At 35.1% G+C, this 15518-nt stretch overlaps 2 protein-coding genes across 2 annotated transcripts; one reads left to right on the top strand and one right to left on the bottom strand.

Annotated features, from left to right (window-relative positions):
* The first annotated feature begins 1212 nt into the window (after nt 1-1212).
* LOC140980497 (long chain acyl-CoA synthetase 4-like) lies at nt 1213-10041 on the top strand. Its single transcript, XM_073446339.1, has 19 exons — nt 1213-1522; nt 2695-2758; nt 2913-3002; nt 3351-3407; nt 4281-4329; nt 4440-4516; nt 4727-4766; nt 4861-4955; nt 6193-6360; nt 6523-6633; nt 6709-6796; nt 7185-7251; nt 7506-7581; nt 7679-7796; nt 8385-8630; nt 8716-8855; nt 9162-9344; nt 9459-9578; nt 9745-10041. The coding sequence occupies exons 1-19, from the start codon at nt 1371-1373 to the stop codon at nt 9772-9774; spliced, it is 1971 nt and encodes a 656-aa protein (XP_073302440.1). The 5' UTR covers nt 1213-1370; the 3' UTR covers nt 9775-10041.
* A 505-nt stretch (nt 10042-10546) lies between these two features.
* LOC140980927 (endoglucanase 6-like) lies at nt 10547-14992 on the bottom strand. The gene is made up of 9 exons (XM_073447047.1): nt 14603-14992; nt 14307-14519; nt 13903-14103; nt 12844-12933; nt 12552-12716; nt 12022-12306; nt 11588-11936; nt 11432-11494; nt 10547-11310 (listed from the first exon to the last, which is right to left on the bottom strand). Exons 1-9 carry the CDS (start codon nt 14813-14815, stop codon nt 11015-11017), a joined length of 1875 nt encoding a protein of 624 aa, XP_073303148.1. The 5' UTR covers nt 14816-14992; the 3' UTR covers nt 10547-11014.
* Between the last annotated feature and the right edge of the window lie 526 nt (nt 14993-15518).

Genomic DNA, 15518 nt, shown 5'->3' on the forward strand with positions numbered 1-15518 from the left:
TTAACGCCAAAGTTGATTATATCATTTTAATGGAGGCCATTTTTAAAATAAGTAGGTCTTTTGTGAGATGGTCTCACGAATTTTTATATGTGAAACTGGTAAGTCCTACCGATATTCACAATAAAAAGTAATACTCTTAGCATAAAAAGTAATATTTTTTCATGGATGACCCAAATAAGAGATCCGTTTCACAAAATACGACTCGTGAAACCGTCTTACACAAGTTTTTGCCTTTTAAAATATGTCTATTTGGTTAATCATATTTTCCTCCAAAATAAATATTATTTAGTTGAAATTTTTTAGTGAACTTCGTTTGCTTCACGAAGTCATTTATCATTTTTTTTAAAACTCACTTATCAAAATTTGATCATGTTAAATTTTGGTGTTAGATCCTACATAGCTTGAATAAAAAGATGACCTTATTCTCTATTCTATGATTTAGTAACTAATTTGCAATCAATTTGATGTAAACGTATCCTATGAGACGGTCTCACATATCTTTATTCGTGAGACGAGTCAACCATATTCATATTTACAATAAAAAAATAATATTTTGGTATAAAAAGTAAAGTAATACTTTCATAAGTGATCTAAATAGAATATTTGTTTCATAAAATTGACATGTACGACCATCTCACATGAATTTTTGTGTATCTAATTTTACATAAATAATGTTAAATCTCTATTTTCTTTTAAGAGTAGGTCTCTTGTGAGACGATCTCATGAATCTTTATATGTGAGACAGATCATTCCTACCGATATTCACAATAAAAAGTAATACTCTTAATATAAAAAGTAATATTTTTTCATGGATGACTCAAATAAGAGATCCGTCTCACAAAATACAACCCGTGATACTGTCTCACACAAGTTTTTACCTTCTCTTTTAAACTCTCTTAAACATATCTTTAATAATACGATCACTTATCCACGGTTGATTATAAACTAACATATCTCTAATAATATTATATGATTTCTTGAATTTTTAAATATTTTATTTTGATTCAAATTATTATAATTATTAAATTTATTAATAATAAAAATTTATTTCACTAATAATTATTATACATCAAATGTATTATGTGCGTCGAGTACGTCAGTTATTTAATATTTTAACTGGATTTTTTTATGAGTCGAGACAGATATTTTATTTGAATTATTTATTAAAAATATTATTTTTTATATTAAAAATATTATTTATTATAAATAGAATTTACAGCAGGTGTCTTTACCAAATTGCCCAAAAATTTCAGTCATATGTGGTTTCAAACATTTCGTTTTCAGAACTTACGCGTGTATACAACCATAAATCTGTAAAGGTTGACGTACTTGATTTTTTGTGTATAGAGAGATTTTGAGAAGGTTTGAAGATGGAGAAGGAGAGATTTATAGTTGAAGTGGAGCCTTCAACGCCTGCCAAGGATGGAAACCCGTCGATGGGACCGGTTTATAGGAGTATTTTTGCCAAGGATGGGTTTCCCGAGCCGATTCCGGGACTCGACTGCTGCTGGGATATTTTCCGGTCTATTTTTCTTTTGGGAAATTTTTAATTGACTTAAAGATCGTCAAGTGCTCCTTTTTCATGTATATGTTGGATTTAATTGATTACTTTGGATTATCATGATTGATAGGGACTTTGTTTGTGTTTAGAATGTGTCTGTGTTTCTTTGTTGTAATTTTTTTACGTATATCCACCATGTTGAACAATGTGTGATACGAATGGATCGAACTTTGCTATTTGCCGACTTGCTTCCTAGTGTTTTTGGCTCGTTATGTATTGGATGATCAGCATAGTTAGTTTTCTCTTAATAAGAGTTGCATAATAACTTCTTTAATTTTATGAAAACTGAATGGATTTTTGACATGCAATTAGAGTTGACCACCGTAGAAGGATTTAGCTTAAAAGTTGTAATCTTTTTTCTTGGACAAGGTTAGAAGTTATTGTTTGGTCACCAGTGAGGAGATACCATGAATTTTATTAAAATTGATGTGGATAAAAATAAGAAGATATTATGATATATAAAAATGATGGTGACCATGTATTGCATTTTGAATAATCTTGTTTGGTATCAGTTCATATTGTTTATAACTTTCTGATAGATTCTTTGCCATACTAAATCTCAATTTTAATTTACTTTGTGCCATTTATACCAACTTCGTGTGGAATTTATGTCTATCCCTGTTAGCCTACATCCTTATGAATTGGCATTTATCCCTATTGACATTTTACATCAGAAAAGGGGAAGAAGAAAACGAGCCGAAGTTCTGAATTTTCATTATTTTTTTTATTCCCCCTATTGACTTGCTAGCCTAATAGTACAATAATATTGGATAAAGGAGCATCGATTCTGATATGATGAAAACAGATATGTACCAGGACACTCCCTTCCTTTACTTTTATACTTGTAGGATTATACTTGAACAAAAGGCTAAAAAGGTCAAAGGTTTGTTTCGAGTATAAGAACAAAAGGATTTTGTGGAATGAAAGAATATCAACAACTGACTAAATTCGAAATGTAATTGAGAACATATAAGCTGTTATAGAAGCGACTGACAAAGTTGTGCTCTTGAATAGGGTTTGTGCTCCCTATCTTCTTAATGATCTGTATAAAATACTAACTATCCATCACTGCTTTTATCTTAAATCTTTTTGTGTATGAATGATTGAATCTAACGTTTTTCTTTGTGGCGCAGTTTATCAGTTGAGAAATATCCCAATAACCGAATGCTTGGTCGTCGAGAAATTATTAATGGGCAGGTGTAGTATCTTCATTTGATTGTTTGCTGCTCAAGCATGCTGTTTGAGATATCAATTTTCTTATGGTTTTTTCCGATTTGCACTTTCATTTCTTCTCCTTCTTTGTGTGGGTGTGAATTATTGGCTAATAATCATGACGGATCTGCTCTGGCAGCCTGGTAAATACGTGTGGATGACTTACAAAGAAGTATATGACATAGTGTTGCAAGTTGGGAATTCCTTACGCAATTGTGGCATTGAGGAAGTAAGACACTGTTACATTTTTTGCTGTAATGTTTTTTTTAGTTGTCATGCATCTCTCTTGTATATTCATGCGATATTTATCCATCATATTTTCCGGAGAGTCGGCTTTCCTTATTGGAGATTCAATTCTCACATGCTTCTTAAAAATTTCACTCCCTAGTTCATGTAATCTTGACATTACTTCTCTTGATTTTATTCTCTATGCTAGCATTGGTATACCAGCATAGTGTTGTCTGTTGTTGCTCATAATCATTTGCTTATCTATATATATTATTTGCTTCATCTAACTGTGGTAGTGGTTACATGTATAATACAAGAATTTCCTTCTTGCGTAACTGAATGATTTCAGGGTGGACGGTGTGGAATTTATGGTGCTAATTGCTCCGAGTGGATCATGAGTATGGAGGTACTTAAATAATTTTATTTCAATCCCCTTCTATGCATGGTATGTGTGTTTCGTACTTGGGCGTGGATGGTTGTTACTTTCATGATTTGCAATTTAAATGAAAAACTTGTGTATTATTTAATTTGAATTCCAAGGAAAAACTTCAGATGTTTGTTACTTTCATGATTTGCAATTTAAATGAAAAACTTGCGTATTATTTAATTTGAATTCCTAGGAAAAACTTCAGATGTCCCTAAACTACTTAGTAACCCAGTCTTTTGTATGATATATGCTACCATTTCAAAAGATCATATTCAATTATGTGCTCTGAAAACATTTGTCTCATTGGTTGGTTCCTGGTGGGTAGATTGCTGACCTAAAATAGTTGTAAGTAGACCACTGATGCCTTTTTGCTGGCTTGTCCTTGGTTTTGGTTTAACACCAAGTAAAATATGCCAATCTGATTAAGATACCTCTGTGCTTAATATTTCCCAATATATTGGGTTCTTATTTTACTCCTTTTGTGTATAACTTCCTGCGCCTATCTCCTTTCCTATCATCTCAAGTCGCCCTTAATATATATCTTTTGTTTCTTTTCATTTCCGATTCTTTCAAAGCTTGGCCATCGTGGATAACTTGTCTACAAAGAAAGGACTTTTATATTGGAAAATGATATTTGCTTGGATTAGGTTTAAGACAAATAAAGGAGTAAAATATCTGTATCATGGTTTTCCAATCTTTTTTTTTGTATTCACTCAATGTTTTCCACTCTTTCTTTTATTCTTGTTCTTTATTTATTTTTGGCATCTTAAAGGTTTCTATCGATTGTTGTCTAGAAGCTATCTGAAACAGAATATTGTACATTTATTCTGAAAGTTAAGCATGTTTCTGCAGGCTTGTAATGCTCATGGATTCTATTGTGTCCCTTTATATGACACCTTAGGTATGCTTAATTTTACTTGTTGAATGCATTTGATATGTTCTGGATGCTTTTGCAATTCACAAAATTTACTAGTAGTATGCAGTAAAATTTTGTTCTTGCCTTTGGTTTAGGTGCTGGAGCTGTTGAATTCATCATATGCCATGCGGAAGTTACATTTGCTTTTGTGGAAGAGAAAAAAATTTCTGAGGTACGGTTATTAATATTAAAAAACGAAATTCCATTTTCTTTTGTGTCTATCATTGGAGTCTTTATCAATGACTTTATCAGTGAGCATGAATGTTAACGAATAAAGTTGGTTTAAAATTGTATCACCACTGAGACTTGAGCTTTTTCTTTCGGGATATGTAATGATACGATGTCTTTTGCCTAATGCTAATTTATTCTTTTGAATTTGCAGCTGTTGAAAACTTTTCCGGGTTCAACAAAGTATTTGAGAAGTACGTAGGTTTTTGTGTCTGGTTTCCTGTGGAGTATTGGTTTTGATTTACATAAATATGGTGAATATATATGTTTTCCTCCACTCAATTTCAGCAATTGTGAGCTTTGGGAAAGTTACTTCTCAACAGAAGGAAGAAGTTGAAAAGTTTAGTGTGGCTATTTATTCTTGGGATGAATTTTTAACACTGGTAAGCTTGTTTTTCAGACTTTCTAGTTTGCATCCGTTGTGACGCTTGTTTTGGTGGGTACCAACTTGGCTTGATTCATGTTTTGTTATATCCATTTTGATCTTCTGATTGAACCAGTTATTGGCCAGCTCTTACTTTAATTCAAGCATCTCGGTTAAATATTTGTGGGAAACTGGATTTTTGTCAATGAAGTCATTTACCTTACTCAACAATATGAACTGAGAATTACATTCAAATAAATTGCACAAAGGCTTTTGGATGCATAGTTTAAGTTGGACCAGCGTGATATCTAGATCCAGAAAAGTGCCTATGAAACTCTAGGTGAAATTCAACATGAGAGAGAGTGATGTTTTGTTATTTTGACTTTTCAGATCGTTATGCCTTTTGGTTACCTATTAAATTTCCTTCAATTTAGTTAAACAGTTCCTATTTTTCTTTTATGTTTCACTGTTATTTTGTCTCTTTATTTATGTTGGTTGACAACAGTTGTGCAGAATGAATTCCGAAGGTGCAGACTTCTCACCATTAGTCTCTCCCTTGGGTATCTTTACCTATTAGCATCTCAGAAGTCAGAAGATTAAAAGAAAACTAAAGATATAGAATGAAAACTGGAATTCTTTAGACTATGACGTGAAATTTCAAATGTAAAATTTAATTGATGGAGAGATGTATTTTGGAAAGATAAAGTGGATGCTGTTATTTCTGTTAAAACCACCGCCATAGCATGGTGGAGGCTCAGGCAAACATCCATCTATTTATATATGTAAAAATTAAAAATAGGAATACATTAGAGGGGACTAGGAGGTCAAGAGCTCTGGAAGTAGCTATATAGGAGATAGCAATACAAAAGGCTTCTTTAAGTAAAGTGCAGCAATGACATCCCCTTCGTGATAAATGTGTGAATAACCAGATAATTCAAGATGATAGCAGAAAATCTAACTCAGAATATCACAAATATCCCAATGCGTCTTTGCTGCTTTAATGACGGTCATGGAGACTAACAAATTTGTCTCAAACGAGAAGGAAAAAACTGGTTATGCAGAAAAAGCTTCAAACCTTGTAGGATAGTCAGAAGCTCTGCACTAATATTGGGCCCCACATTGATATAGCCATTAAGAGTTAGGAATTAGGATTGACCCAACAGGATGATCTATGACAATAGCCCAATGGGAAATTATTTCATGCAATTGCTTACAAAAATTTCAATTAAAATTCTTTTACTTATGACACTGTGCAGGGGGGTAATAAGCAATTTGATCTTCCAGTAAAAAAGAAAACAGACATTTGTACGATTATGTATACAAGTGGAACAACTGGAGACCCCAAGGGTGTTATGATTTCCAACAACAGCATTGTTACTTTAATAGCTGGAGTGAAGTGTCTGCTGGAGAACGTGAATGAACCGGTGATCACATATCTATTATTTGTCTTGTTTTTGTCAGATATTGTGTGAAAGAGAAAAATTTTAAACTTCATGCTGTCACTCTCCAATAAAAATTGCATGCTTGGTCAAAATGTGACATGCAAGAAACAATCGATTGAATTGTAATTTCTTTCTTCTCTATAGTTGACTGTCAATGACGTGTATCTATCGTATCTTCCTTTGGCACACATCTTTGATCGTGTCATTGAAGAATGCTTCATCAATCATGGGGCGTCAATTGGATTCTGGCGTGGGGTATGGTCTCATTTTCTTTTTCTATCATTTGAGCTTGTAAAACATGACTAATATACTTTGTTATTTGAAATTCAGGATGTTAAGTTATTGGTTGAAGATATTGGAGTGCTCAAGCCCACTGTCTTTTGTGCAGTACCTCGGGTGCTGGATAGAATTTATTCAGGTTAAGATAATCCAATTTGTGTAGCTTGAAGAGTAATAGTTGATTCATTCCACCCTTCGTGATGGGCATGGAGAATGTGGACTAGCATGTTATATTAATGAATCAATTTTACTACATTTCGCTTTCCATCTCTTGGTTATATATTTGTATGCCAACAAATATTTGGACTTTTAAGTCAATTTCTTTTAATATATGCCTGTACTAACCCCACTTGCCAAATATTTTATGGAAATAATTTATTATTTGAACTTAATTATAATCATTTTTTATAATCAAAGTACTAATTCCAGGACAACAAAAATAAATCGTGGTCATAATGGCTTATGCATTGCTTATTGTTGGCATCAACTTGGGTGTGTTTTTATGGCAACGGATCTTGCTGTTTCAGGTTTGCAACAGAAGATTGCTGCTGGAGGTTTCATTAAGCAAACCCTGTTCAATTTTGCTCACTCTTTGTAAGTTCTTACCCACCTCGGATATACTTTTGAGAAAATTAAAAAGAATTTGTATGCTCATTTATCTGAACCTACTATTTTGTTAAAATTTTATATCGCGTTGCTCGAACGAAATTTTTCAATGTACCTTGTTGTTTGAAGTAATAGGTATTGACTTCAATCATGATGGTTCTAAATATTATTATCAATTAAAGCTTTCACAGCCTAATCCAAGTGGTTAATTGGGCTGCTTTCATGCTGTGAAAATTGTGCAGGAAACTACGTAGTATGAGGAACGGTTATAAACATTCAGAGGCATCTCCACTATGTGACAAAATCGTTTTCAACAACGTAATCAATGTCATATTTGTGAAGTGTTTCTGCTCTATTCATAGTCGTTGAATTGTGACAGAATAGTTACTGGCACTATCCTTGCGTACTCTTTTAGGTAAAAGAAGGTTTGGGGGGCAATGTAAGACTTATTTTATCTGGAGCAGCACCTCTTGCGGCTCATGTAGAAGAATTTCTCCGAGTAGTATCATGTTCTTATGTTCTTCAAGGATATGGTATTGTTCCTTTGTGCTATAATAGCCCACTGTTTTTTTTCAATTTGTTTTCAATCATTGGCTTTTGAAAGAACTGCTTCTTCGTGCATATGAGGCATTTCATTCATTTCTTCATGTCTTTGCTGCATTTTAACACTTGATTTGTTGTTTTTGGTGAAGATATCACATGGACTTTTCGTTACATCTTTTTTCATTAAATGACGAAATGTTTTATTTCTTATTATTTTCAGAGAGGAATAATATTTAAATTTCTAATTCCTTTTTCTTTAAAGTTTTACTTGAAAATTTGCATGATTTAGTCCAATTCATCCCAACTTCTGAGGCTGCACTTATTCTGTTGGATAATTTGGAAGCCATCCTTTTCAACTGTTCCATGTGAAAAAACGCTTTGTTTTGAAAGGTTAAGCTCATGTTCCTCTGGCCATTACTTGTTCTATCAGAGAACTTTGGGGGGCTTTTATATGAAGGAGCAACTGTTGGGCGTATGCTGGTTTAGAGCGCTCTGAACCTCGATTTACTTGTGGTCATGGTTATGTATATCCCGCTTTCTGACTTCTTATCGCTTTTTATTATGTTTTGGTGACATAGGTTTGACTGAGACTTGTGCTGGTACATTCGTTTCAATACCGGATGAACTTGACATGCTGGGTACTGTAGGTCCCCCGGTGCCCAATGTGGATGTTTGCCTGGAATCTGTTCCTGAACTCGGGTATGATGCCCTTTCAAGTACTCCACGTGGAGAAGTATGTGTACGTGGAGATACTTTATTTTCAGGATATTTCAAACGCGAAGATTTAACCAAAGAAGTCTTAATTGATGGCTGGTTTCACACAGGTTGCTTTTCCAGTATTTTGGAATTGATATTTAGCCCAGCCCCTTATGTTTTACATCCTATTTTGATGAAACTCCATTTTACCAGGGGATATTGGTGAATGGCAACCAAATGGGAGCTTGAAAATAATTGATCGCAAGAAGAACATCTTTAAACTCTCACAAGGAGAATATGTTGCAGTGGAGAACTTAGAAAATATTTATGGTCTTGTTCCAGATATTGACTCGGTATGTACGTATTGGTTTGTTCTGGTTAGATTTATTGTATCCTTAGGTCACGTCTTATCTCTTAAAATTAGCTAACATCATACAGATACGTAGTGTGTCATTGTTCTATTCACAGCCTTTAGAGTAAATTCCTGCGACATGGTTTTTAATCAATTTTTAGCAATGGCCATGAAATACCAATATTGTATGATTCCTTCTTTGGTATCTTTGACAAACTAGTTAACTTGGAAAATCTGGTGTTTCTAATAAGAAATACACCATGGTGCTGTTATATGATAATTGAATTACATAAATTTTGGAGTGCAGATATGGGTTTATGGTAACAGCTTTGAATCATTTCTCATTGCGATTATTAACCCTAAAAAGCAAGCCGTGGAACAATGGGCTGAACAGACTGGTATATCTGGTGACTTTAATGCCCTCTGTGAACATGTCAAAGTGAAAGAATACTTCATTGAAGAACTCACGCGAATAGCAAAAGAGAAGAAGGTTTTTCCTTGTAGTTTACATGATCTGTTCCACTCGTATTCTATCTCGACCTGCTTTCTTTGAATGAGTTTCTCTCTTTTATCTTACGCTTTCGATTTTATTCGAGTTTTGCAGTTGAAGGGTTTTGAATTCATTAAGGCTGTGCACCTTGATCCCGTTCCATTTGATATGGAACGAGACCTCATCACGCCAACATTTAAGAAGAAAAGGCCTCAGTTGCTTAAATATTACCAGGTCAGTTACAAGATCCTGTTACCATTTTGTGACAGTATGTTTAGATTGTTGATTGTGTGTGCCTGTGTGTAAGGGCTGATCTAGGATTTTGAGTTTAGTCAGAGCCATTTGATAGTTTTTGTTTTATATATGTTGAAAATACAATGACATGCTCTTTCCCTCGCAGAACGAGATTGACAAAATGTACAAGAAATAACAGACTCCTTCTAAGGTGATATTTGGTATTTGCTTACAGAGTTACATTTGGTTGATTAGTACACCTCGTGGATCTTCAATAACTTTTGCAATGTTCAAAGATATATGCTTTTTATGTGGAAGGCTGTTACGTTGATTGTTTTGATGTTTTGGTATTTAAAGATTCCCAATTCTACTTGATGTAATTGTGGATAGAAATCTGGATTGAACATATTTTCTTGCATCTGGAATGCAGCTTCGTCGTATGGCTAATTGTTTCCTTTGTTTATGTCTCGACTCTCATGTCATATCCGTAAATAATTAGTCATTCATCGATGATATCACAAATCTGATATTTGAATTCTGATCGAGTAATTTTAAATATTAAATATTGATGTGAAGGTATCATAGATTTCATATTAATAAGTTTTTGGACTCCAAATATATATTACTCGACTCCAATTAAGAATCATGTGAGAACCAAAAACGTTGCCGAATGGATTCTTTTCGATGTCTCATGTCTGGACCCCTAATGTTATTGAATACTCGAAAAACAAAAAAGAAACGAACATCTTAGTTTTATATGTACAGACATTCTGCCCGATTAAATGATTGAAAATGTGAGTCCTTTATTTGTCTTAATCGCATGTAAATGCCCAAATTTAGCTCTCATATACACACGACTCTCTTCTATTGCAATATTAGGCTCTCTTCCAAATGTTATGTTCAAAGTCGCATTCAATTATTGCGTTTTCCATGAAACGTAGAAAAACGATATTTTTTTAAAAAAAAAATCAAGAAACACCAAGGGATTTGCTCAAACTACAACGTCATATTGCAAAATATAAGCTGTCATAAAGTTTACAACATAAACCACATAATAAGGAGACACAAGAAATCCAACATTTTTTTCTGAAGAACAAATAAAAAAGACAGATAATATTGAGAAGTAAATTGTCTTGTGATTCTCACTCTTTTACTGTCTATATCTAAATCTCTGGATATATGTATCCTATGGCCGGTGAAGTGGAGAAGAAAGAGGATGAGCACTTGTTTTCAACGTCTCGTCGCTCCTTTCTCTCCCCGATTATCAACCTTATGCACCAAGACTTCATCTAAAAGCAAGCCCTACTCAGATCACAAATCAACAGGTAATTGAAACTAATAGTCGCTGAAAAAAAGGGATGGAAATATAGATTTTCTTGTCATGGAGCTGCAGAATTCTTGATCACCATCTAGCTAAAACAGATGTGATGAACAGCTTAAACAAGAGTGTAACTTGATACTGAGACCTCTGCTGGTGAAGCTGAGTGGATATAAACAAACTCCATGCTTCTTCCAGCAGCCAAATTGTTGATCCACGATGGGAACAAATAAGAGTCACCAGCCTTTGTGAGACCCCATACAGGACCATATAGTTTGGAAATGATGAGCTTCAAGTTCTCCACACTCTTCGAAGATTTATTGGTGATTGTTGTTGAGTATCGGTAATAAGTTACCCCATTTTGAACCCATGAAGCTGTTAGCTTTTGAGTAATAGAAATCGGGTTTGTTGTCCCTGCAAAACAGAAGTTTGCTGTTAAATATGCAATCCAAGAATCAATATTTTCTTTCATCTAAGAAGTTTCTCACAAGTAAACAGACACCTTGAACAAGAAACAAGAGATGATAAATGGTACCTGAAGATGTGTTTACAGCTTCCTTTGGAGTCATATTAATCGGTTTAAGCGCAGGTAGCTCCACTGAGGTCACAAATGGAAAAAAGGCGTTAATTCTTGAAGGCAACGCCGCATTAAAACTTGCAGAAGATGCGTATTTGAATATATTTAACTAACCTGGATGGAGCTGATTATAGCCGCTGTGACCACCATGTAGCCTTGCCAATAAGCCCATGAGTGGAGCGTTGTTGTAAGTAGCTGGCTCGGTTTGCTCATAATTGTCCCGTTCATCAGCAAAATTGTCGTAAGCATCAGGTCCACCCACAAGAGCGCCAGTAAGAAGATTTGGGTCGCTTCCCTTTCGGTTATACCAAGTGGCATATCCGCCCCTGCAGCTGACAAATGAAGGGTTCACCTTAAAAGACACAATAGAGGAACCCCTGTGGTGCACTTGTCTTGGATAATTGTTTCCATATCCAACCATGTAACTCGTGGCTCGCGGGTTGTCTCCAAGAATGTAGTCCACCTAAGGATCATAAAAAATTCGTTTCAATTTCATTTAATCATAAGTGCTTTTGCATCATATATAGAATAGTTGTCGGTAAAAACACCTGAGATTTAGCAAATGAAAGAAGCTCAGTGGGTGAGACGTTGCCGGATGCACACTTAAGGGACTGGCCAGCAGAAGAAAGATAATCAGAGTAGACTGTCATGAGGAATGAAGCACTGGTGACAAACTGCATGTTGTTCCATCTCTGCCGGAAAAGGAGGCCACCGGGAGTTCTTTGAACATTCCGCGTCCCTTTTCCAAGACAAGAACACATGAAGAACTCAGCCTTTTCTTTATACTCCTCAAAGACTGATGTGTATCGACCACCTTTCCCTGCCATCAAGAACTGCAAGAAGATAAAAAGGCCAATAATCAGTAAATATAACTGAAATTCCTTGGTTGTCTCAAACTGAAAGCTCCAATTACTTTTTGCAGGACGTCTCAAACAAGACTTGATATAATTTTTCTGAAAATTTACAAATCTATTATCCACATAAAATATTTAGGAGTTAAAACAGTTGCAAATAAATCATATGGGTACGTCTTCTTAAATTTTTTTTCTCAATCACATTGCATGTGTCAATAATATACCTTAGCCACAAGGGTCTGAACACCAGCATACTTAACGTCCCAACCAAATTCAGTCATAGCCCAACCGGTTCCTCCAAGAGAATCACCATTGTTCCCCAAGTAGTTCAAGTAGTACTGATTATTCGTAGCCTTGTACATCCATGCAGCTGCCCACAGCAGTTCATCCTGCCCAAAAACACAAACTCAATCTTTAAATAATCAAAGAACATGGAAAAGGAATTAAGTTTTGTGTATATATATATATATATATATATGGGATTAATCCAAGAAAATTAATGGTGGGATCACGTACAGCATATCCGCTGACTGATCGGTAGTACTTCTGTGCTACGGTGATGCTATTGTCGTATTTGCCCCTGTATTTGTCCGCAAAATCAAACAGCTGAAACAAAGAAAAAAGATTCGGGTGTTAGAATGAATAAGTAAGGGCAAAATGGGCATTCGAACAGTGGTTCCCTTGCACCGACAGCCGTGTCCGGATGCAATGAGATTTTAATAGACGGTTGGGATTGAAAAGCTCACACTACACGTACGGTCCTAGACAATGCCCGTGATATACGGCCAGATTTGCACATGACCCATTTTATGCGCCGAAAGATTTTGTATCACTTTAATTTATTGTAAATATAAATTTTATTTTATGCATTAAAAATTAATCAGGCAGCGACAAAGTACGTTATAATAATGAATTTAGGTCGTGGGGGCAAGGATTTGATTTTAAAAAATATAAGTATATTTTAAATAAATCACAATTATTTATAATATATAAATTATTAAATAAATTTCAAATGTATCAATCTAAGCACATTATTATTAATTATCAAAGTTTACATGCATGTATTAAATTAAAAGGATGAAATAATGATAGAACAAATTTTTTGTAAAACTATCTCACATATTTTTATATATAAGATGAATTGATTTGATATATATTTAGAATAAAAGTTAATAATTTTAAAATAATAGTAAAATCTTTTTATTATTATGTGGTGAGTTTTATTATTATGTGATGCCATCTCAGATGTTAATTTTAATAATACGTGGGTCCCAAAATGATATAAATAAATGATTCATAGCTAATTCGACATGGATTAAATGTCTTATTATATCTATGGTGCTAAAATGCGCCAAGAAGCAGATCGCTTCGCATGCACATATCACTCACAGTAGATTTAGTGATAAATGTGGTGCCCACTTCTATAATGCACCGAAAACAACCTCACTCACTAAAAGCCGATCCCCCGTAACTAACTAATTTACTGCGACCGTTTCACACCCAACCGCTTGCTAAAATACGCCCACGCCACACTCAAAAACTGAAGCTGAAGAAGAACCGATTAGCTTAGCTTACCTGGGACGCGTGTTTAAGGAGTAGCGCCGAGTAGGAAGGATTGTAGCGGCGGAAGACAATGGAGGCAGCAGCCATGGCGGCGGCGGTCTCGCCGGCCAGGTCGGATCCAGGACGGCTGGGGTCGATCCTGTAAGCCGCCCTTGAGGTGGTCATGTCCTCTGGCCTCTGCCAGCAGTAGTGGTCTGTGTTTCCATCTCCAACCTGCATCAACAGTGACAATCACATCAAGTCGTTGGTAGAACATAAACAATAATAGTAAATTAATCCTGATTTTAAAAATTTGAACTTAACTAATACTAGATTTGTATAATATTTAACTTCTTTTCAGTGAAAACGACAACCTAAAAATCTAACCATTTCTTCAACAGTAAAATGCACATAACTGATGGCCGGAGTTTACTTACCTCTCCATAGAGAACGTAAGGTTGGGGATGAGCTTTAATGAGATAATCAGTGCCCCACTTGATAGCATCAATGGCGTGGCCAAGTTCACCACTGCCACCCATTTGCCCACCGTATTCTATCACGCTCCACGACATCATGGTAATGGTGAACGCCATGGGCAAACCGAACTTGACATTGTCCCCTGCATCGTAGTATCCTCCCACCAGATCCACCTGCCAGATTTCAAGAATTAGTCAAGTTAAAAGCAGAAACAGGACAGAAAATTGTAGGAGTAAAAAGCGGAGCTACAACACACCCCATTAAGTTTTCCATCATTAAGGCCAGAATTACCCCTCCATTGCACTCTCTGGGAGTTGGGTAAGTAACCAGATCTTTGAGCTTCAAAGAAGAGAATGCTCTTAGTCAGAGCTTGGCCATAGTCATGGGCAGCCATTGCCCGAGGAAGCAGAACCCCAAGTATCAGAAACAGGGGAGCCATTGAAAAACAAAGTCCCACGGATTTCTCCATTAATATATCTTACTGTAAACTTAGAAAAAACTTATATTGTTCAGTACGTATATAGATCTGTTTTGCTAAATATAAATATATAATGTAAGAGATTTATTCCCTCTTCTCGTACACAATGTATTATCTGATTTATGAGCTTACCTGATGAAAAAACTCATACAGATGGAACGGGAAAGGGGGAGTGAGAGAGGGAAATGGGGTTGTGAGAAAAGCAAGAGCTAAAAGGGCAGTATATATGGAGAGAGGAGCGTCATTGGTAAAGAAAAATGGGCTGAGACAGATAAATAATAAATAAATAAATAAATAAATAAATGGGTTTGTATTTACTTTAAAAAGGTTGAAACTACTGCAATTAATGCATTCTTGATGATGGGGAAGATGCATGTGCTCTTGTTTGGCGCTTTCCGGAGGAAGAAGGGGGCCGCCTTTGAAGTACGTTTTTTGTTCGGTGCTAAACTGAGACTAATTGATTCTGGGAATGGCATGATCAGCATCTTTGATTTTCTATTTTTTCTAAACATATAAAGATTCAAACATGTGGTCTGAATTAATTTACTTTTACTTTGATATTGACATTAACTGATTTGAAGCTCGATAGGCGGCAACAAATTCTTGAAATGTCCGCAAGAACCACTGGGACTTGTGATGGATCAGAATTGGTTTAGTTTGTGCATGAATTAATCATTGGGCTATCATGTGGTCA

Source organism: Primulina huaijiensis, chromosome 7 (assembly GCF_012295235.1).
Source record: "Primulina huaijiensis isolate GDHJ02 chromosome 7, ASM1229523v2, whole genome shotgun sequence".
Classification (NCBI taxonomy): Eukaryota; Viridiplantae; Streptophyta; class Magnoliopsida; order Lamiales; family Gesneriaceae; genus Primulina; species Primulina huaijiensis.